A 24,583-nucleotide genomic window follows, 5' to 3' on the forward strand; every position below is an offset into this window, starting at 1 on the left:
TGTGAAGGAAATCAAGGATCCTCATTTTGAACAATTATTTACTTTTTCAAATATCTAAAAATCTGTGATATATTTGTATAATCGTAAATGAGTGTTTTTAAAATGGATTTTCATAATTTGTGAATTTTAATGTTCTTTTTCATGACCCTTGTTTCCAATTTCTGTTCTTTGTTATTTTATATTTGTACTGTCTACTGTGGCAGTGGCAATTGTCCCCACATAAAGCAATCAAGTTTCATTTTACATCAGTTTTTAAGGATGAAGTGGAGCAGTTTTCCCGGACAAACATGAGAACAAAATGTTCAAGCAAAAGCTGTTGTCACTATGCTAAAATTTCTGTCTGAACATTGGTGTTTTTGCCTCCCTGCCTCTCTTTAAAAGTGGACTTGTGGGGGTGTAGGTCAGCCATTGTTTCTCGGGCTAAAGGAGGCACAACCCCTTCAGATAAATCAGCAGGAGGCTTTGGGGGGAGGGGAGTGCTTCTTGTGAATTTGGGGACGGAAGAGTACTGGCATCTGGCCAGCTATTCAGTCATGAACGTGTGGACTGTTTGAATTTTAGTGAAACTGCGCAGACCTGTTTTTGTGACTGCAACAGTTTGTGAACTAAAGCGCTAAAGAGACACTTGGTTAATTATAAATTCACCACTTGTTTTCCTCACAGAAGTGGCAAATGAGAGTGGATGACCAATGCTTTAAGAGACAATTTGGTACAATGGAGCTATGCAAAAGAAAAGAATGCAAAAGAAATGTTTACTCAAGTGCAAAGAATTTAAATGCAGATGTGTAAATTACTTTGGTTAGTAATATCTGAACAGATGTCACATACTGCGTCATTGTTTCCTATCAACCTTTCCTTCCCTTTTCTGGTAACGTCACTGGTATTTGCACAACTGCACAAAAAACAAAAACAAAAAAAACCATTTTAAGCAGTAGAATCAGTGATCATTACTACTATGCCTCTTCTGTCTTTAAGAAATGAAGGCAGACTAACTGTGTCTGTGCTGCAGCAGTACAGTCAAAACTGTGTCACTGTGTCATACGCAACGATGTGACCAATCAGGGCGCAGGTAAGCTTTGGTGGCTGAAACTGATCTAGCATCAGCCCAATCACACCACAGCACTCAGCCAGTCAGGATGCTTCTAGTCACAGCACAGCATCTGTCTGTGTGAAATACAAACCGTGTGAATGTGTGACTGTGCCGTGGATGTAAACATGCAGCAGCTTGTTTTCTCTGCCCCCGCAGACAGGACTGAGTTAGCTCATGTTTCCAAGAGTTGATGTGAGCACGTGTGATCGTTTTGTGAAAATGCATGTGAGAGTGAATGTTCTGTGTGGGAGATGGATCTGCAAAAAAGGTTAAAGCTATTCCCAGAAAACGAGATTCAGCTACATATCAAATCACATTCACATAAACAACTATATTTTTTGACACTGTTGTTATCTAAAAAACAAAAAAAATCTCAAGCATTCAGAAACTCATCCATGTCTCATGTCTCTTTTTCTCTTTAACAGGATTATACATGCTTCTTGCCAAGAAATGTGCCATGACACAGTATTGTCACTGACATTTCCTCTTTATGTCCCACAAATTTCTTATGCAGCAACATTTTGGGGAAATATGCTTCCAAAATATACAGCAAAAAGACAACAAGCTGCAGTTTTCCAAACTAAGCTGTTTCATTTCATCATTGTCTCGTCCTCCCTAAAGCGTGGCTTTAATGCAGAGTTCCCTTCCTCTCTTGCACATTGTGGAAAGAAGAGCTAGTACTGGTTTGAACTAGTATGATGGGTTACACAACGCAGCACAAGTGAGGACAATCATACTGTACATGCACTGACAGAAAAGTCGTAACCTTTAAAACTGATGGATGCAAAGTGCACATGCTGTTTTTGTTGCACTTCCATGTGTTATTATATGTTAGATGACCAAAATGCCCACCACAGTTTTTAATAAGATGCAAAAATTGCACCAAGTTGGTGTGTATTTGCACACCCTACTGCCATAGTGTGAGTGCATGCTAAATGACTAGCATCTTAAAGCTGTGTTTGGCCAGGGGGCTATTGTGCAGCCCCATTTATAAGACCCCATTTCATGTTTTTTTTTCCTTCCTTACATAACATGGATGTGTTTTTTTTTTCTCCCGCTCCACACAAGAACCACCTCGATCCAGCCTGTACATTCCGGTGGTTGTCATAGCAACAGGGCATCATTCCTCTCCATCCTTTGTCCGGTGTCTCCCCCATCGTTTGGGCTTCCCAGGCAGAAGGTGGTTTGGGTCCTGCATGCAAATCGAACCCCCCTAACTGAGCCTCGAAACGAGGAAGCGGAAGAGATGTTTAGATGGTAACTGAATGTCATGGGGTGGCTTTCACACATCGTAGCGAGGTGGTAAACTCCCCACCTCCTGAGATGGCATTACAAATTTCAAGTGATAAAGAAGAGGAAGTCAGCACCCAATGAAGAGCTGCATTCAACAGCTCCATGCAGCTCCTGTGTCAAACATATGCCTTTTGTCATGCTCTGACTATCCACGTGTTGAAAGGGATACAAAAAAAATTTTGCCACAGTGGGTGGGTTAGGGAAAAGAACATGGTGTCCCTGTCTGCCTCTGGGAATGTAGGAAGTTTTACTGGAAATAATGGACTGTAATGCAATATGTGGGTCAATTTAATTCCACTGCAATTGTGTGTGGCATTCAGGGGATGAGGTTCTTGGGTTTAGGTTTGCGTCATCTTGGCAAAAATAAGTGCACGTGTGTGGGAGGAACTTTAACATTTCCCCTATTATCCTCCACAGTTTTCTAGCTGTTCTGCACAGCGGCAACAACATGAATGTAGGCAGAAACAGAAATATCTTGGTTCCAGATGATCCCCATTGTAATTATGAGTTATTTTGGAATTATGTTTGTTCCATATAAAGTACTAGAACAAACATAACACATCCACATTTTAAGCTGTTTTTTACCCCCAAACTTTGCATTCTGTGACACAAGTTTTTACTTGAAAAGATGACACAAATTCTCAGAAACCTGCAAAGGTATGCACAAAACAAAGTTTAAAGGGCAGAGTGATTTCACATCTGGGGGGGAAAAAAAGCCCCAGACCAAAACAAAGTTAGAGTACATGTGTTGGCTTCAGGCCAAGCAACATCCTCTAAAGCAAGATTGATCTTGCCCTCAGCTTTATGATTGGTTAACTTGTTCCTAGCAAAGCCAATCAGTGAGCTGAGTAACACTCTGTTGTGAGGGCACTGAGGATGTGGGGGAAAGGTCTCAAAGCAAACTTTGTTTCCCTTCCCCCAAGCGGGGAGAGCACACCAGAAGTAAATGTTTATGTCACGTGCATTTTGTGAAGTGTGGCTGAAACGTCTCTCTGTTCTGTTGGCAAGGAAACAAAAAAATCACCCTGTTTATAACTGTGAAGTTCTGACTCCCAGCTCTTTAGTAAAGAAGACTTTGACTTAAAATACTGCTGACTCAGCAGGTATGTTCTCCAGAGGCATGGCCAAAAACATCATGTGCAGACACTATAAATGTGCTGAAGTATTAAGGAAAGGAAATTTACAGTTTTAGAGTTACATTTTGTCCATATTTGGATAATACATATATGTAATCCAGCTAAAAGAGATTGACCTTACAGTTGTAACTAAGTTTTGACAATATGCTTTCCTGTTATTTTTTTTTAGTAAATAACAGAATCAAGACAAGGTAAGTCTAGTTCTCAGGCACAACAGTTTGTGGGGCTGTGTAGTTGTTTATGACAAAGCGGTTCAGGGAATATTGGCTTCAGGCTGATGCAGCCTAAGAACTGTCTCGTGAGTAAATCGGTTTCCAGTTACGTCCCACAAGGTCCTAAAAAACACCAGCCAGAACCAAGCAGCTGTTGAACTTCTGCCAAGATTGTAAGTCAGACTGAAATATCTGAACACTTGGCAAAACAAAAGCACAGCCAGAGAGCCTTTACTAGAATTACCTCTTGGTACATTTTGTTTTACTTTTTCTGTGTACTGCTCATAAGAAAATACTGTGTTACAAACTGTTTAAACAACTTTTAAACGTGAAACATTTACATTTCAGACTGGAGGCCAGAATCGATTGCAGTCAACTAGAAAAGGCTAAGTTCTTCTGCATCTATTATAGTGTTCACAAGATGACCTTAGCACCACTGTTTTATGGGATGTCTGCTCTATCATTATCAATCCAGTGTTGACTCCTGAGTGTGGAGTTATATGAATCACTCAGTCTACACTGAGCTAAACCAGTGACAGGCTAATGTTTTCACCTTGCAGATGGAAAGTGCAGTCCCATCCTATTACCATGTTAAAGCTCTTGTTTTGACATTTTGGGAAATAAGCTTATTCAATTTCTTGCTGAGAGTTGGATTAGATCATCAAGACCACTCATCTGATAATGGATATTAGGCCACAGCTAGCAGCTGGTTAGCTTGGCTCTGCCCAAAGGTAACAAAATTTATCTACAGTGCATTAATTAGGAATCCTTAAAGGCCTTTGGGCAGATCCAGGCTTGCAGTTCCCCAGTGTTTCCACTCTTTCCGCTAAACTGGCTGACCATACAGGCATTAGAGTGGTATCAAGCTTCTCACCTAACTCCTGGCAAGATAGCAAAGAAGCATATTTCCCCAAAATGTTGAACTATCTCTTTAATATTAAAGTCACGAGTCATACAGCCATGTTGTGATAAAAATAAAAGTTTTAAATGTAATCAATAAAAAACACCAGGTTCAGTAAACTTGATGTTTTACCAAATCAGGTGCATTACAATATCGCAGTTAACAAAAGGATAAAACTCCTTGAGGAAATCTACAAATGGCATTATGGACAGATCCACCACATTTGAACAACATACGTCTGGGTATAGACATCTACAAAGTGTACCATACAAGTTGACCCAGTGTGTGAAAATCTGATGACATCAAACGTTGCCATTTAAAAATAGACACTTCATAAAATCAATGAATTAGTAACATCAAAGACTGGATAGTTGAAAAGGCAGGTCAACATACATTAACAGAACATGAACTAGTCAGATTTATTAAGTTAGACATGCTGTCCAGCCTTAGCAGCTCTACTGTTCAGTGTCCATGTGCTTTAGTTCTTTTAGTTACAGACAAAAAGGGAAAGATGACATGGGCTATAAAACCGTGTTACAAAAGCCGATCCCTTCAAAAGCCGAGGGAAAGACATACCCTGCCATTACCTGCTCATAACTACCAAGGATCTCTTTACCTTGTCATGTTTTAAGTTGACCAGCCAACTTTAAGCCATTAAAATGCAGGTTAAAATCATCTCAATGGGAGAAAAAAAAAATACAGTACTAGTTTAAAAGAAAAGAAAGTCAGGAGGGCAGTGGGAGGCAGTCCATGAGTTGTGGATTTAGTAATCCGCAGGTTCGTCTCCCTCCTCGTTCAGCAAACAGGTGCGGATGAGGGCCTCGATCACACCATACGGGTCACAGTTGGCCGATGGGCGGCGGTCCTCAAAGTAGCCTTTCTTCTCCTGGCCGACATTACGGGGAATGCGGATGCTGGCACCACGGTTAGCCACACCTGCGGAGAACTCGTCGATGTTTGAGGTTTCATGGTGGCCAGTAAGACGGCGGGCGTTGTCAAGCCCCCCTTTGGGGTCATAGGCACGAATGTGATAGCGGTGCCTCTTCCCAAGCTTCTCAATAGCATCTTCAATGGATCTGAAAGCAAAAATCACAAAGACTCCCATCAGAAACATTAAAATTATTCATGCAACTCACCACATTAGCAAAGCTGTCAAGTCAAACCCAGAAAAGCCTTTGACACTCACTTTAATCCACCTTCTTCCCTCATGTCTTTTGTGCTGAAGTTTGTATGGCAGCCAGCACCGTTCCAGTTACCGGGAATTGGCTTGGGGTCAAATGAGGCGACAACGCCAAAATCTTCACAAACACGGTGCAGGATGAAACGCGCCACCCAGAGATGGTCACCCATATTGATCCCTTCACAAGGTCCAATCTGGAACTCCCACTGAACACACACATAAGTTCATCATCATCATTATAAGTTCAATTTTTAACTGACTGTAACAATAAAAAGGTGTGCAAAGTCTGAACATGATTGGATTTCTATTGTCATTACCTGAGCAGGCATCACTTCCGCATTGGTGCCACAAATCTGGACTCCAGCATAGAGACAAGCTCTGTAATGGGCTTCCACTATATCTCTGCCATAGGCTTTGTCAGCTCCCACTCCGCAATAGTATGGACCTGCAAATATGAAAGTTGTTAAAACTATCCAGACTTTGATTCGTGTTCCCATAGAGGGAACACCTTTAAGACAAGGTGTGACCTTTAGACTAGCTGCTTACCTTGTGGTCCAGGGAAACCATTAGATGGCCAGCCAAATGGGTGTCCGTCTGTGCCCAGAATGGTGTACTCCTGCTCCATGCCAAACCAAGGATGCTGGTCTTCCACCATCTCCATCACCTTCTTACATGTAATTCGAAGGTTGGTTTCTGCAGAGAGAAAAACTTTCAGGTTAGAAGACCAATGCCAGCACAGTCAAGTCCAGTTACCTGGGCCAGTTTGCAAATCACTGTTCAAAATAGCCATGCAATTTGTACAAGACTTCCAAATAATTTACAGACACTTTGGTCTCCATCATGGAAGTTATGCAACAACTGAAGAATTGGTTTGGGGTCCCAGATTTTCACATTATGTGAGATGCCCCACTCCAAGACAAAACAAATTAAAATAGAAACTGTGCATTTATAGTTTAATTTTGGTTACCTCTCTTTTATTTTCTTGTTTGTTTTGTTTTGTTTTTTTCCAAAATCTGCAATAACTTATTTAAGCTATATTTACTGGTCCATCTGTCACTTCTGCATGTACAAACCTCAACTTTCAAATGCATCAGTGAGATGATGGTGTATGCAAACACAAATGAGTGCATCTGTGTCTGATCATGCAAATGTGTGCACACTTGTTCACACGAATGTGTATATGCTTACATGATTGTTGTATCCAAGATGAAACGATACCTTAAGAAACCCTTGAGTAGAGATATTTTTAAATCCAAAACAAGCAGTGGTCTTCATTATTCTCCCTATATAGTAATGCCACACCCACCTCACACTGTCAGACCAATCAAGTAACTGCTTATTGTCAAGTAGACCCACTGCTACAGTTACAGTATTTTTTTTTACTATTTAACTCTCAAGAGTTTGAAATGTTGCTGCATTATAGCAGGTTATGTAAACTCATAAACAATCAACTTCACAGAGACCAAGCTTCTTGGTTACCTGCAGGTTTGCGGTTGTACTTCAGCACTTCACACAGGACCAGCTTGTTGGGGTCTTTGCGGAATGGATCACGGAACATGGCAGCAGGGATCAGATACATGTCGCTGTTTGAGCCCTCAGACTGGTAGGTACTGGAGCCATCAAAGTTCCACTCAGGGAGATCTACAAGAGGAGGAGGATGAAGGAGCTATATTACAATGCATATGCATATATTACAAAGCATCATCTTCTTTAGTGAGACATTCTTGGAAGACCCAGGAGGCTGCTTACCTTCGATGGTCTTGGGCTCAAAATCCAGCGTCCTGGTTTTGCATCGGACCCCCTCTCCAGTTCCATCAATCCAAATGTACATGACCTGGACTTTATCCCCCTGAGGGAGCTCCATGTACTGCTGCTTGACAGCTTTACTCAAGCTGGAGCTGGCGGACGTAGCCATCTTATTTCCTACTACTATAACACACCTGAGGATAAGAAGAGGAGAGCAGGTATAAGACCGCGAATCTCTCTGAATCACATGTTGCGTAACCGGGTTTGGGGGGGCTGGGGTGGAGGGGGGCGCAAAAACAAAAACACACCACCATTGTCTTTTCTTCCAGAAGGGAGAAAGGGTGAAAAACGCGTTGAGGATGTAAAAAAAAAAAAAAGCGCGGCACATTTCCATCATTTTCCTCACTTTGAGTGACGAAGAAAGAAAAAAAAATCCACCTCATGTGCATGACTATTTTGGCTGATTTAAACACTACAAGTCAGCTCACATAGGATGGCTCATGGAAAACCACAAAGAAAATCCTCCCCACCCCCCAAATAACACACAATGTGATAAACTTAAGCCTGAACGCATCTCTACTGTACATCCTGTTGACAATACGCCTGTTGTTGTAGTCTCGGTTACCATAGCGCACGATCAGAGTTAGATGAGCTTCCTCTTTGAAATTCATTACCTACCTACAAATAAAAACCTTGTCTAAACAATAACCAAACATCTGAACAGACGAAATCACAAGCTGAAACCACTGAAGTGAGATATATGTAAAATAAGAATTAAATCTTTTAAATCTGTAACAATAAAAATATAAAAAGCTTGTACAAGAAAAAAAAAGGTAGAGGCTGACTTCCCCACCGAGACTGAGTAAAACAGGAAACAAGCAAACGAGCAAGCAATTACCTGGAGAAACGAGGAAATTGAAATAAAAACTAAAGGACTGACAGGTCCAATGTCTTGTCGTGTGATGTCTCACTAGTGCCTCTCTCATTCTCCGGTACCTGCGGTCCGGATCAGGCCACATTTATAACAGCAGAACTGGGACGTCGCGTCTTTGATTGGTCGGAGGGACTGCAGCGCGTTTACTCCCCAGGGTGATTGAAGGCACACGCAGCCCGGTCATTGGACAGGCTGGAAACGGGGGAGTTACAAACGCCCTCTAGCAGGAACTTTGCCGCGTGTTATAGTGCGTGACCCTACACTGTGCGTGTGTGCGCGTGTGTGTGTACGCGTGTGTGGGCATCTTACCGATCCTCACACTAAGACATGATCAGAGGAATTAAAGTGTGAACGGGGCCTCAGACGGAGGCCGAGCGCTTCGGTGAAAACGTGCTTCTTTACCGGAGACGGACTCAACCGTGTGTGGGACAAAATGTACACCAGCGTCCCCCTCAGCGCAAAACAACCAGGTAGTTCTTTGTCCAAGGTGCCACCGTGTGGTATGAATCACTTACTGCAAGATTATACTGGTTTTAATGGAAGAGATTATGTAATCCCACTAAGAGCAATCACTGTCTGGGTTTGCACAGGATGCCCAGATTTACGTGAGAAATGCATCCATAACAATCGCCATTAAAACAAACGATAAAAATGCAGATTGTTTTATCAAAGCTGTTAACTTCTTCTGTCTTCTCTGTATTAAATTAATTGTATTTATTATTTATCAACTGAATAGTGAGGAGTTTGAAGTATAAAATGTGGTTGTTGGTGTTTTTTGTTTATAAACTGCATAATTGCCATAGTTTATTGGTCTAATTGCCTAAGTTTTAGAAATGGGCATAGAACCCTGCACAAACAGGCCAGAAAATCACTGACAGTAGAGATCAGAGTAGCTAAAAGAACATAAAGAGAGTTTTGTTTTTAACTCTTTGTTTATAAATTTTAAGGATGTAGGAAACAAACCCACCAAACCTTTTAAGGGGGTCTGGGGCTGAGTTTAGTTAGGTAGTTTAGATGCTGTTAGGGAAAATTTAACTTTAGCCAGTGCTAGCTGTGGCTAATTCACCAACTAGTTTAACTTTAACATAGTTGGTTTTAGCTGCGTTTCATACCTATGCAAATATTACATGCTGTTCAGATGTTCAGCATGTGGCATAATAATATTTTATATGGTTAAACAAATTTAAAAGAGGCAGATCTGTCTGGTCTTAACTCAATTTTGACTGAATGTGTACTGTACTCAATGCTCTTTGGATTTAAAACACAGTACATATGGGTGACAAATTAAAGGAAAATAAGTGTGTGTTAGTGAGCTGCTGGGACACCGCAAGCCTCCAAAACAGCTTAAATGCTTCTTTGTAATGATTCCAACTCTCTGTACTCTACAGGAGGGATGAAACGTTCTCCCAAAAGATATTCCCTCACTTGGTGTTTTGATGATGATGGTGGTGGAGAGCACTGTTCAAAACAGAGGTACAAAACTACCCATATGTGTTCAGCTGGGTTGAGATCTGGTGACTCTGAAAACCATAGCATATGATTCACATTATTTTCATACTCCTCAAAGTATTCAGTGACCCTGCGTCCCCCTGTTGACATGGACAGTGTCATCCTGAAAGAGACCACTTCTGTCAGCAGAACCATATTTTATCACAGAATGAAGGTGATCACTCAGAATAACTAATTACTAATTTGTATTGACACTTCCCACTGAGGGGACAAATAGTTTTCAGTTTCCAGAGGAGATTCATAGTTCTAGCTCATAGCCCCAGGTCCTATTGGATACCTTCTGTGGCTGAAAAGCAACCTGAAATGGCTCCTCCCTCTTTGCCAAAGAGCACAAAGGAGTCACTTCAGGCCTCATTCCTCAAGAAACCTCCAGACCTTATGGCATTAAGCTTGACTCTAGGGTGCTGTTGTGGTCAGTCTAGACCAGGGATGAGGAGACAGTGTACATATCTGTCATAACCACTCACAATACAAAGTGTACACCAGAAGCAGATCTGAGGAGGAAAACACTGACAGTGGCTACTTCTGAACATCCGATGAATAAATGATGATGGGACAGTTGATGCCGGCATGCCCATGAAAACACACTGCTCTCACAGAGTTTCTGAATGAGAGCTGAGAAATCTTCCTGCCCACTTTTATATTCCAAATTTTGCCCAGCCTTGAGATGAAGTAGTGAAAAACATTATACTAATTTCCTTACAGACAGTTGTATCATCTTTGTTCCATCATTGTCATTCCCTTTTTCCTTTTTTCCCCAGATCAGACTTTGACATGATGAACACTTTTTCCCAGTCTGGTCTGTTTATACAATGGCTCAAGGTCCTTATGAGGACTTTATGTGGACCTAGGGCAAAAATACCACACTGCACCACCTGTGGCTGTAGCAACAGCTGGACACTTCTTTGAACCTGCTGCTTCTAAAGACACAGGATGCCCCCATCAAAGCCCTGCAGCAGGTTCTGGGCATGAATGTTGTTGCAGTCTATCTCTGTGTTGTCATTAGAGACAGAAGCGCACCACGTCTGCAAACATGCATCTTATCAGCCTGCAGCCCTCTAGCAAGTGATGCCCTGGATTTAAACTGGTGAACATGATGTGTGCCAAGTGAATTTGGTCACAAAACAGCATTAATATTAACATGAATAAATGTTGAACATGAATTACATTTCCTTCCTGTGGCATCCACTGTGAATAAATCCGTTCTTATGCTCTTCAAACATTTGTTCTGAGTTTGAATAGCTTCTGGCTTCCTTTTATATTTTTTCAGATAACAAAGACAAAAAAAATCAATCAAAATTGTCACTTAAACCTGTAACAGCAATGTACTGAAAAAATAGACACATTATAAAATCATTATCCTATGTAAACCTCTGCTATGTTTGTCTGTTCAGTTTTGCAGCTCAGTGAGTGCACAGCACCACCTGGTGGACTCAGATCTCCAGAGCAGGTGACACTGACTGAATCCCCCTCAAGAGACCTGGGTTTTCTTACCTCTGGAGGACCTGAGAGGGGGAAGTTCCCTGTGTCTGCACTATGTTAAGGTCAGTGAGTCTAAAAGACAAAATGTGGTTCATTGGTTTTCTTTAGGAATCATACAATTTGTAGAAATATTTATATTCATTCTGTATAAGGCAGAGAAATTCCAAATATATTAATACGAATATTTTTCCATCATCGATATTACTATACTGCAAATGTATACAAAGTCACATGTAAAATACTACACATATAATAATTAATGAGCACAAAAGTTCACTTTTAATGTTGGAAACAGTTGTCTGAAAAAATAATTTTCTCAAAGGTTACTTACTGGCTTTACCAAGAGCTTTTAACCACATCTTCAACGGTGGGTGGATTTTGCTCAGGTGTCATGGAGATTGTCTGACACCAAAGACCTACAAACCTTGAACAGAAACAGGGATTACAATCTCCCCTCCATCTATGACCACCTGCTGTCATGTGACCACGGTTCCATGTTTGGTGAGATGTTGCTGAAAGCTCTGGATAAAAAGCTAGCAAGTTCACTCTGAGACAAGATTTTTGTCAAATGAATGTTTACATTACATTAGACAAATCTTCACATATGTAGATAAGAACTTAAATAACTCACCTCTTTTTCACATTGTTTTTAAATATGGTTTGTTTAAAGTTAATAATTTGGATTATAAAATGGTCAAAATACGATGTCATGAGAAGTCCACAAATTATCATATTAGGTCTTATCTGAGCTGTAATTCTAAAATATAATGTTTTTTATTATTATGACCTTCCTTTCAAAACTGGGTCAGATGTACCCTAAGGTTGTGGTAAAGGAGGTGAACCTGTCAAACTGTTGTCAGCCTATCACAGTTCCCATCATAGCTTTCAGAAAACTGTGAAATACTCTCAAGTAACTGTTGTGACTGTAGGTTCCCAAAGATTCAGGTTGTGCCTGCAGTGAATGATGAAATGACAGCCCATGTTTAAGAAATGTGTGCCGTTCTCAGGCAAAACATGTCGAGTTTTCACAGCTTAATCATTGTCATATTTGCCTGAGGGCACAGTGCAAGCTGCTCCACCAGTCTGTTGTGAGTTTTCTGGGAATCTCTGGCCTAACTCTTGCTGTTTGTATGTCCTTCAACAATTTCACTTGAAGTGTGAGGATACATGTTGGTGCTACGTCAAATGCTGCCAAACTTATTTCTCCACCTGTACTGTGGGGTGATACTTGGGTGCTGATAAAGACACCTCCTCTTATATGAAAATGTGTGACCTAAAGCACTGACAACTGTTTACTTTCTTTGACTTTGACTCCTTCTCTTCTTAGTTTGGTTTTATTTGTTCTAATGTATCTGTAAAATGCAAGATGCAAGACATTGTCTTGAAAAAATAATAATTACTGGACTCTTTTCCTCCCTGGTACTGTCACAGTCCATCAAAGTAGACAATCTGGGCACAGGTATTTCATGTTTGTCCTAAGAAGTAGAGAAGAAGTACTGAAAAGTAAGGGACTATACAAAAAGTATTAGGTTATTAGATGGTTCAGAAAATGGTTGTAAATTTTTATTTTATTTTTATTTTTTGCTGAAGAGAGGGTTGTCCTAATTTTTCTCATCTCTGATTTTGATTTATTTTAGAATACCCTTGTGAGAATATGTGAAAAAAAGATAGTTGCAATAGTTTAAATAGTTGCATTGAAATTTTATGTAAAAACAATGGCTTTTCACAGCTCAAAAATTAGCATTTTGCCATACAGTAAATAGAGAACAACAATTCTGTCTCTGTTTCAGGGTTTTATTTTCCCCATTACTGTCAGCTGTTTGCCATTTGGACCAATATGCCAATTTTAAGAAATAGAGTAGATGTTTCTTTCAACTTGTTCTCATCACCAACTCCTTTGCTTTGTCTATATCAGAACAAAAAGCAGTAAAATAGTAATAGTAAAATTAAATGTCATAACTTTAGCCAAGAACCAAACCAAAAAATAATAAATTGAATCATAACAGTAGACAGTAGGAGATATCCCAAATGTCACTTTTTTTTTTAGATTTTTTTTAGAGAACATAGTAATTAAAATAATTTACAGGATTTGTGAATTTGGCCTGTGTAGTATAATTCTTTCTTCTTAAACAGGTCTGATGCCATATCGTTCTCTAATGTGAGGCCATCGTCTTCAGGTTCCTCTCTACTGTTGGAAACAGGTTCATAATTCTTTAAACCAGTTTAATGTTTAATCAAACATGCAAACGCCTGTGAATTTGAAAGATTAGGAGTGAAGAGTAGTGTGACAAAACAAAACACTGAGGTTTCTTTCTTTTGGAGAATCACATGATGTACCAGCAGAGGGCAGCAGCCACCAATATAATACTTCATCTGGCAGAACTGTGGTCCATGGTTTCTATTTTGAGTCATTGTGCCAGTGGCTTTTTAACCTTAACCTGTACATTTTTCTTTTGTAGACAACCCATGCATTCAATCAAAACCAGTTTTTACAATGTTTAATGTTCTCTTAACTTTGATAAAAAATGATCACGTGTCAGATCTTGCATGATGTAATGTTATCTGGCTGTCAAAATATAACCGGACACCTCTATGGAGACTATTGAACAGACAAGACAGGTGCTCCTTTTTTTTTTTTTTTTTTTTACCCCCAATGTCAATATAACGTATTGAGGGGATATTTCTAAAGTCAGAGATACAAATTAAGGATGTTTTGACTATGTGACTCTTGCTGTGGAAATGTAATTTACAGGTGCATATTTTCAGAAATGGATTTTGAGTGAAGTGCACCTCAAACTTTCTCTCCACACTTTAAAACTCCCTGCCTGGTTTGCAAGTTCGTCACTCAGCACAGAGGTTGATGAATATCCATCCGCTAATCTTACACCTTCACCCCATTCAGCCTTTTTACAATTAGGCCCTAACCCCTACGATCCCTTGGACATCATATATCTTCATGTCCTCTACAAACCACAGGACAACACTCTACCTTAAAAATTAATAAGGCTGACAACATACTTGTCGCTATTTCAATGCCCAGCATGTCCTCTGTGACTCATCAGTTCAGCTGTAAATCAGGCCAGGAGGAGCCCTGAGGGACTGTGTTCCTCTAAAGCTCCTTCAAAACACTTTATATGGAGCATCAATAACCAAACACTTTGCAATAACACTTATTGGCGCAGCAGCATGAAATACTATCGATTGTTCAAATGAAAATCAACAGGAGCACGAGGCACCACTGAGACCGTTGCCTTTGTGTGATTTTTGTCTATATTCTCTCTCCAGTTTCTGCGAGGATGAAGGCAGAGCAGCGTGAGGCATCATGGGTTATATTTAATCCAGCCTGGCTCTTCTGTGGGATAATAACTTTTTTGCTCCATTCCAGGACTTGTCTGTCATCTTGACATGGCAATATCTCCCAACTCCACTGTTTCATAGTCAGTTTCATTTATTTCCAAATACCATTTCACACCCTGCTGGCTTTAACTAGGTATTATACAGCGTGTGGGGAGTGTGCTGCAGATTGAATCGTGACAGAGACAACAACGTTTCTGGTGAAAAATAAGTGAAAATTGTAAGTGGCAGACTATATAAAATGATTTTTTGCTCCATTTTCTTGGCATGAATTTGTGTGTTTGTCATCCTGGTCTCTCAAATTCACGTGGGATGGCCACAGCTGATAAAACTTGGCTGCCTTTATTTTGTTTTTCAGTTTTTCAATTTGGTCTTGTATCCTACACAGTGAAGACAGAATTCATGCTCCCGTGAACTGCAGTTTTAAGTGCTAATGGTTGTATCATGCTTTATTATAATAGCTGATATTCTATGTTTTACAGTGTTAGTTTTATTTATGGTTTTTACCTGCATTCGTAAATTGTATATGGTTACACTCTTCTGCTAAATTTGTTTTTGGGTTTAATTCTAAGCTAAACAATGCTAACCATCTTCACACTGACTGAGGAGATGTTTGGCTGGCCCACAGCAGCACGGAAAGCCCCTATACACGTGAGTGTCTGTTGCTTATTGACTGACTGAGTGAAGAGGTTACACCACTGGTTGGCCCGGTTGAGTGTAGGAGTTTCCCCATTGGCTTTTGCTCTTTTGAAATGAAATTTGAATTGGCACAAGCAGTTTCTACTACATCATTCAGGAGTGTTCACAGGCAGTGTTACCAACTTAGTGCCTTTGTAGCTTGAGTTTTTAAATTTTCAGACCCCCCACACACACTTTTTTTTATGAAGTACCTCCTGGTGACAAACTTAACAACTTTTCGGATAAACCTTAGCTACTTTCCATAGAGGAGAGTTGCCAGTATTGCCCCGCAAATGCAAAGTCGGGCTTTCCCTGTGCAGGTGCACCTCAGACTTTCTCTCTGAGTGATAATTGTAAATATAATCGAAATTGCAGAACAGCTGTTGTTTTTAACTTAGACTGGAAATAGCATGGCAGTGACCCCTGGTTAACATGCAGTCTTACTGGGCCGCATTTCATTTCATATTTGTGCTGTTGTCTGGCAACAGAAACATAAAAACATGTAAATGAGAACAGCTTTATATTAGGAATTTGATGACATCATGAATATGTGTATATGTATCATAAACAGCGTTTACTGACTTCTTTCCATTGAAAGTAGTTGTTTACAGTAGTTGCACAGTATTTTTCAACTACGTCCTCAATTTTGCACGCGTTGTTTTGTCATTTATTTATTCTTCTCCAGTAATCGCCCTGCTCACGCCCACACGGGCCTCCATATGGAGAGATCGCCCACGGGTGTGAGTGCTGTGATGCCAGTAGGTGGTCCTGCCCATGGCTTGATGGGTGAGTGTGGTATAGTCCCTGCTGCCACTGCCACTGACATATCAGAGCTGTTTATTAAGAGGATGACAACTCTATCAAGCCCCATAAGCGGGCCCTCGTGCACAGGAGTTCTTTTGTTACTTTCAGGGAGGGTGTCATCAATCTTGCTGCCATGCTACTCTCTTGAGCTGTTGATGGCAAACACGATTCCTCCCTTTCTGCCTGGCCTCTCCCGCCTCGCAGTCTGGAATCAGGCGTGGTGAGGGGGATCGGGGAGAGGACTTTCCCCGAGAGTGCCTTTTCTTGACAGGCGACAGAGCGGACCGTTTGGACACCAGGGGTGGATATATGGGACCATGTAATGAAAAGACGTTGACAGGACCTGCTCGCTCTATAATGAAGGTCCTCTGGAGCTGTGAATGGATACACACATCTTTCACGCTTTTGTCTCCCTGCCTTTCCCACAGAATCTATCTCATCCATTTTAACAAAAAAAAAAAAGGTGTAAGAGAAGCAACCTAGACAACACTCACAGTGTTAAACATTTACATGCAACAACGTGGTGTGAATTTTTAATGAAACAGCAACTAAGTTGATTTACACCCACGACTTGTAGCTAAATCCCCTCTGCATCAGCCCATGAAGGTGTAGTTGAATGTTCAGGCTCTTTCCTCTCTCTGTCAGTGCTTCTCAGGCCTCAGTGCCGTTCACAGAGATGGACTATGATGTATGTACTCCACTTTAGCATTGGCTGAGGTCACAGACTCCATAAATGTCTTAGACAAGTCTGATATTTTAATCTCTTTTTAGTGAGGGGAAGTTGGGCCTTTGCCCAATCAATACACAGGGCAGTAGCCTTGCCAAGATATCTCATGGTAGCTTTTCATTGTTCTGTCTGGAAGCTGAAATGTCAACCAGAATAGCACTACTCAAACTGAAGCTGAAATACGGCTGTCTGTAGTCAAAAACATCAGTTCTTATGATCTAGAAGCATCTGACTGTAATGAACGTAGAAATTGGCAATCGCAGTCTGAAGATGACTCTCGTCTGAGGAAGAGGGGGCACACTGACACCTGAAATTTTCTTTTTTATTCGCAAATCAAGTCCAATATGTTTAACAGATTGGAGGAGGGGGAGGGGGGGGTTGCTGCCTTTGTGAGCGCACACAGAGCCAAAAATATCAAGACACTCTCTCACATTAACATTGCTAATTTGTTTGCCAATGGTTTCCAAGGTGCTGAATAATTGGCTGTGAGATATTGTTTGTTCAGGTGTTCTGCATAATTGAATTCTGTATTGAAAATACTGTGGATGAATGTTGGGAGAATACTGAAAAGAATCATGTACTTTGTGATACTTTTCTTTGAAATGGAGCGATTGGTGTAGATTAATTCTCATCCCAATAGCGACTAGTGATGATTGCGGCATTAATTTCTGGCTAATGTATAAAGCACACATGTTTCGAATTTTAAAACAACTCAACTCGTGTTCACCCGTTTTCAATTAATGTCCTGTTGTTGAATCTCTTTTTGTGGACCCTTTTAGAGATGATATGGTTTCCCTTGCACATGATGACCTTTTGAAACTCACAGATTGATTTCATGCATCCATTATTCCGCTGAAACGCTGCTTTTGTCAGCGGTCCTCTGTGAGCTGCGTGCTGATAAGACCGTTAATGTGTGTTGCTGTGTAGCCAGGCCCATATGCACATGTGGAAGTGATATAGCGTCCAGCTGGAGACATGTGTTGACAGAGCCGGATGATGTATTTGATCATAGTTAGTTGTGAGAAGAGTCTTAGTGCGGTTTGATGCGGCTGCTCGACTCTGACCTAATGCCTCGGCTCAATCAGTCACCTTGTCCTCCCCTTGACTCCTCACCCCGTGATCCTTCTTTCCCAATCCAAAGGACCAAAGAAAAACAAACCAAGTGCTTTAAGACCCTCCCTTCACTCAGACCGCTGTCTGGACAGAAATAAATTAGATATGAAATCCATGCTGAGGCCTTGCCTGTTTTCAACCACAGATTTCAAACCATGAGCCACTGGATCATGTTCAAATGACAATATTAACAGTACAGCAAAAGCCATAGTGATTCAGCAGTGTGGCTCACAGGAAAACCAAACCTGCAACTGCTTTACAAGTGAAAATAAAATACAATTGGAAATAAAGTCAAACAATTCTTGTCCATGAAATTAAACAGTTGAAAGACAGCAATGTCTGTTTACAGGTCTCCAGGAGCACTAGTTCACATGTGAAAAACATTGTATGAAGCCTCTTTTTGCTTCAGAGGCAGCTGCACAAAATCGGATAAACTGACTCAAGTGATGTCACTTGACGCTGAATCTCTTGGGTCTGAAGACTGAATTTGAAAATAAAAAAATATGGGGCCGTGGATTAAAAAAGAAATGAGTTTGCCAGACCTCTGTAGCAATCTCTGATCTCAGATCTCTGCTGCAAGCTAGCCGGTCAAGGTAATATGAGCCCACTACTAGTATAACATACCTGAGGCTCCAGGTTTTGACAAAGAAGAACAATGTGTGAAATATAGAAAGTAATACCACTGGTTATGAAGGACTGATTTTGATCCTTTGTTCTTTTAAATTGTCGATTATGAGTCTGACAGTGTTTTAGGGATGCGATGCTGCATATTTATTTTTTTTAATTTTTAAATTTAACTTAGTTCCACTGTTCCCTTTCACAGTGACACCCCTGTCTCTTCAGTAAAACATCCTATTTAATTTCCAAATCTGTGCTGTCTGGTGCCTTCAGTGTTATTAGAGCTTCTCTTGTGCTTATGATCATCACGCTGACATTGTTTGTGTATGTGTATGACTGTGTGTGTGTTCGACTCTCCGGTCTGATAATCAGTGACAGAGATGTTATAGGAGTGTGACAGAGTTCTATTTGCCATAACTGACATCTTCATCCCATCACTTTCCTCATGTTTTTTTTTCTATTCTTTTTTTTTTGCAACTTACCAAGTGCTGGCATCTGTGGTGTTTCCAGGCGGATACACTGCAGTGGACTGGGAATTCAGAGGATTCAGACAAGGCCACAGCAGCTCAGGCAGGTGGAGAGAAGGAAGAGCTGTGCACACAAGCAATACAGGAGAAGAAGAGAGGGAAGGAAAGAGGGAGGGAGGGAGAGAGGGGAAAACTGACTTGCTTCTCTGAGTCTTATACTTGAAGTGTTTAGCAGACATGCTGTCAGATTCAGAGGTCAGAGGGGATGATTGTATCGACAGGTTTTATTCGCCAGTCATAAGTGAAAAAGAGACGGAAAGCAGGCTTGAACAGCAAGAGCTTGTGATGCAGAAAAGCACCATAAATCACCACATACAGTTTGTGCTGAATGAAAACTGAATTAAAGCAAGAATAGCCGCTGAATATGTGGCCAATTTTCCTATACTCTCAATAAACTCAAGTGTATTCATACACTCAGCTAACATGTCCAATTTAATTTGGCCCATGTTGTTTTGAATTGGATTTACACATGGAATCATCATCTCAAGGCAAAACCTCAACTCCACACATTTGGAATTACTTTATGATTATGATTTGTGTTTGTAAAAATTGGCATTTCTAGATTTAGACATAGAGTACTTAACTGTAGCATGCCAGCAAGAGGATATAATAATTTAATGTATATGAAATCTGAGGCAGATACCCAACGTATAACTGGTAAGTTGTAAACGTCTCAGCCTCAGAAACATCACACTCTGATATGCTAAGCAGCTGCACAATGTTATAACACCAGTTCACTTGGGGTTTGTGAAAATAATAGGCTTTGTAATTCAGTGATCTGGATTTCCCTCATTCACATCAGCATCCACTAAAGGTACTGACAGACACATGTAAACTCTTCTTTGAGTGTATGAATGCATACACACATTTTTATGCCACGGCTTTGACTTTTTCACTCATCTCTCTCTCTCCACTACCCTCATTTGTACTGTCACAATTTATGCATAAAATCAGAAACGTGGTCACACACCGACCTGTGGTCATTACCAAAGTCAGACCATTTGGCAACGTGAGACATTCATCATTAATAAACAAAAACAGCTCCCGTTAACAGATTGATAACACAACCTTAGCATGTGTGATTGTGACATCCTGTATTTCCAGAATACCAGCTTTTCAGGAAGAAAATAAAAAAGCCTTGTTGAGGTTTTAAGACAATAGTGCATTTCTTTGAATACAGTCTGTTAGCATAAGGAGAAGGAGAATTTTCTCCACTCAAAAAGGGAAAAATCAAAGCATCTATACACTTACCTCCATTGCAGAAACTTACTTTAGTGTCTAAACTCTCCACCGTGTAGTCCTTTGTGAGAGCACAATCGTCATGCTCAGATGAAAATCCATTTGACTTGGACATGGAGCTAGTACATTCATTTTTACTTATGTTAACTTATAAATAATGTAATGTGAATATAAATATAAATACTTGTTTTTTGTGACCAGTGAGTGAGGAAGAAGAGAACCAAGGGTCATACATTTCTCAACATGCATGGATACATGTGTAGTGTTTTAGGTGTCACTCTTGTATTTGAATGAGTGGTCAACTGGTTTATAGCAGGTCTGCTACACAGCGCAGCCTGTTTTCATTTGCTGTGCAATGTTTATTAGCAAACAGAAAGCCACTGATATTTGGACCATATCTCATAAGAGGGTTATCTCAAAAACACAAACAAATAAACAAACAAAAAGACTGACTCATGAGCAGTTTAAAGTTTTGGTTTTACTTCTACCTTCTCATGATGATGCTTTTAAACTAAAACTTTATCAACTCCAAGCTGCTAATATGTCTGTTTTCTTTTCTTTCTGTTTTCTACTCTTATTAGCTAACAGCTCACATTACACCAGAATAATGAAGACCTGTACACAGCAGACTTGTTCTTAATGTTATTCTCTACATGTCACTGAATGGATGCTTTAAGTATACAGTGTTTGTGACACAAGCTAGAAAGGGTGTTGTGTTTCTCAGGGCAGTTTGCAGAGCCTTTTCACTTGCCAGTGGCCCATGATGCCTGACCCCTCCCTTTCTTTGTCACCGCTGGCGCTGTACTCTGTTTTCTCCCATCTCCGTGGCAACCAGCGCTGCATGCTATTGTGTTGATGTTTGTCCACAGCTAAGGTGTCGCCTATGTGTTTAATGGACCTCCCAGTCCGCTTCAGTGTCCGCGTCAGAGTCCCCCAGCAAAACTGAACGGCTGGGCCCTGCCACTGTTTGTCCCAGGGTGTCAGTGAGTCGAGGCAGGGTGGGGATGAGATAGAGCTGATAATGGCTGCTTTGTTCCTTTGCTAGATGTGTTGAAGCTGTGCTCCTGTGGACCAGGAGACGCCTGGTCAAACAGAGACACACAAAGGCTCTGGAAACGGCTGGCCGTGGCCCATTCTCCACAGTCTGCCATGCTGCCAACATACACCACCTTCTGCAGCCGCGCTGAATTACTACCCTCACAACCTTTCACACATATACGCTCTTTCACTCAGTGGGAACACTGACATTTGTCTTTTGTTGGATACAAAGGATTTTTTAATACTAAGTTTTTTTTAGGTGATTAGTCTGAGGTCATATACACCATTAGAATCAGTATGGGGGCGCTATTTTGAAGGGCATTCAGTTTATTCACTCGTAAAAGCCACACAGGCATTACTTGATTCAGTCAAGCTTAAGTCAAGATTGATGCTTTTCCACTGCCTTTGATGTGCAAGTGGTGCATTTCGCTTTTAAGATATTATTTTCACCTGATTGATTGACAGCATAGGCACAAAGCAGCCCTGATACCCTCACTACTGTTAGAAATTGAGGAGAAATTACTCCCCATTATTGCGCTTTTAACATTTGCAGAAAGGATACATAGCTGCACAGAGAATAGTCATGTGTTGTAGTTCGGGGGAGATAATGGTGAATTTAACAATCAATAACACTGAAAAATCTTTGGAATGCCAAGAAATAATCTCTAGAGCTAATGCACCACATATTCTCATCTACCGGCTGGTGTTTTAACCTCTTTAGCATAGCCCCTCGAGGAAATGGGGGATATGATTAGGAATTCGTTAGCGGGCTTCTATTTTTATGCTGATGACACACTTTCTTCTCCCGGGCTCTCAGCGTTGCTGGCTCTTGACTTTCTCACTGTCTTTTCTAAACTAGATCAGCTGTTTACCACCATGTAGGAACGTGACAGGAAGTTCTCTGACTAAAGCAGCTGCAAGCAGAAAGGACTGATATCAGTCACACACACAAAACTCCACTGTCATCTGAAACACAGTCACAAGCTTCTTTAAATCCTTTTTTTTCTGTAGCTCAAAAGGTGTGTGTGTGTGTGTGTATGTGTGTGTGTGTGTGTGTGTGTGTGTGTGTGTGTGTGTGTGTCTGTGTCTGTGTCTGTGTGTGTGTGTGTGTGTGTGTGTGTGTGTGTGTGTGTGTGTGTGTGTGTGTGTGTGTGTGTGTGTGTGTGTGTGTGTGTGTGGTATTATAGCTGCTTCATTTACGTTTCACCAACTGGGCCTGTAGTTGTGCCACCTGCCTCAACTATTGACTGTGAGATACAAAAAGGATGCACAAAACCAATAAAGGGTGCCATACAATTTTGTTGAAATCCGGCATTTTTGTTCATCCTATCATGTTTGGAGCAGATTACAGTGTGTCCACACATCCTCGCTCCCCAGGGTGCCTTCTCTGTGGTTCAGGTATTGTGACCAGGCAGGCGGGCTGGTGGCCCTGGGCCCTGGGCGCTTTGGAGAAGAGAGGACAGTGGCTGCATTTGTTTCCCATTGAAAAGGATTACAGGTCCTGACGGCCATGATTAATCACCCAGAGGCAGACATCTGAATACGGCCAAGGAAAGGTTCAACTTTTTAATTCATCCCACACACAATCTATTCAAACCAGCTGTTGGCGCTCCTTTCCCTCATCTCCCTGCTCTTTCTTCTCAGTGACCATTGCCTTCTACTGTCTTTCTCTCTCCATTTATGGCTCACATAATTATCTGGGGACGCAGTTGTTGTAATTGTGGGGGTGCTTGGACGCTGCTCAGTGCTCTATTTTTATTGGAGATGGGTTCCTTTCTTCTTTGTTGGAGAATAGTTAATTGACTTTGTTAATGCATTTGGGGATCAGTGATTTCTCAACAACAAATGACCTTTATAGAGCTCGGCGTCACATATTGTTTGTTGTGTGAGTGTGTATGCATGTGTGTGTGTGAGTCTTTGTACATTGCATCAGTGCATGCATGCACCTGTGTGTGTGTGTGTGTGTGTGTGAGTGTGTTGATCCATTGTGACCTTTTCTTGTGTCAGGTGTGTTTGTGCAGAGAAATATTTCCCTCAAAGCTTCTTTTTCCAAAACACTTCAAATTCATAAACATTTCCGTGCCACTACTACGCTGACAGACAGCTGAATTCCTGTGTTTTGAATAAATTTCACATCTCACCATGTTCATATCCACTCATATGAGCAGGCCTTCTCATTAAGACTCAGCAGGTTATATGATGGTATTGCTGGAATCCCTGGAGCAAAATGAACAGGGACAGCTACACTGCTTAATGCAAGGTAGCCTAGCAACAGATAGTGGGATGGCGGTGGAAACATACCCTCATATTTATGTTTACATGAGAGAATGATTTGTCTGTCAGGCTGATGGATCCTAATGTTCTCCTCTCCCCGGGGTTTTTCTTGTGCCGCACGCAGGCCTGACACTTACCCTGAAGGACAGGCACCACCTTCCCCAACACGCATGAATACTTAATACTGTTAGACTGCATTTATGCAAAGAATGGAAATGGCACTAGACGGGGAGATGGGGGCTAAAATGCATCAAAAGCATGACACAGTATGCATCACGGGGGGGCATAGAGAATGACGACAGACATAGCTTGTTGTTTCTTTTCTGCAGTTTATTTAACAGCATGCAAATAGTCAGATTGTAGTTAACTAGAAAACAAGTAGCTTTATGTGAATGGTGATCACTGACAACTGTGTCCCTATGAAAACAAGTCACTTCCAGTAAGTACAGTACATGAGCTATATGACTTGATAGAGTCTGTCTTTACTGTATGTCCAGCTCCTCCGGGGACAGACTACATCAACTCAATTAGCCTGGCACAGCCTGAGTATCAGCACCATAGATTAGATTTCACTCTGCCTTGTTTACCAGAGAGCGGCCCACAGAATAATATCTATACAATTTGTGCTTTCAGAAAAATGATGATGATATCATAGTGGGGAACAGCAGATATAAGCTTCTCCTGTGTTGTGGTATAGGGTAACCGGCTGGGAGAGATATATATAAAAA

General features: G+C 41.0%; 2 protein-coding genes across 3 annotated transcripts in view; one reads left to right on the forward strand and one right to left on the reverse strand.

Annotated features, from left to right (window-relative positions):
• Nucleotides 1-4,647: 4,647 nt before the first annotated feature.
• LOC121192644 (glutamine synthetase) lies at nucleotides 4,648-8,609 on the reverse strand. Its single transcript, XM_041054406.1, has 7 exons — nucleotides 8,457-8,609; nucleotides 7,562-7,752; nucleotides 7,292-7,453; nucleotides 6,359-6,505; nucleotides 6,130-6,257; nucleotides 5,819-6,018; nucleotides 4,648-5,708 (listed from the first exon to the last, which is right to left on the reverse strand). Exons 2-7 carry the CDS (start codon nucleotides 7,725-7,727, stop codon nucleotides 5,396-5,398), a joined length of 1,116 nt encoding a protein of 371 aa, XP_040910340.1. The 5' UTR covers nucleotides 7,728-7,752; nucleotides 8,457-8,609; the 3' UTR covers nucleotides 4,648-5,395.
• A 1,293-nt stretch (nucleotides 8,610-9,902) lies between these two features.
• Nucleotides 9,903-24,583, forward strand: part of pbx1a (pre-B-cell leukemia homeobox 1a) — a 75,264-nt gene continuing 60,583 nt past the window's right edge. Inside the window, exons 1-2 of one of the 2 annotated variants that reach the window (XM_041054404.1) lie at nucleotides 9,903-9,965; nucleotides 11,396-11,545. The gene's annotated coding sequence lies outside the window, so the exon portion shown is untranslated. The remainder of the gene's footprint in view (nucleotides 9,966-11,395; nucleotides 11,546-24,583) is intronic. The other variant, XM_041054405.1, reaches the window with a different exon arrangement.

This window comes from Toxotes jaculatrix, chromosome 14 (assembly GCF_017976425.1).
Source record: "Toxotes jaculatrix isolate fToxJac2 chromosome 14, fToxJac2.pri, whole genome shotgun sequence".
Lineage (NCBI taxonomy): Eukaryota > Metazoa > Chordata > Actinopteri > Toxotidae > Toxotes > Toxotes jaculatrix.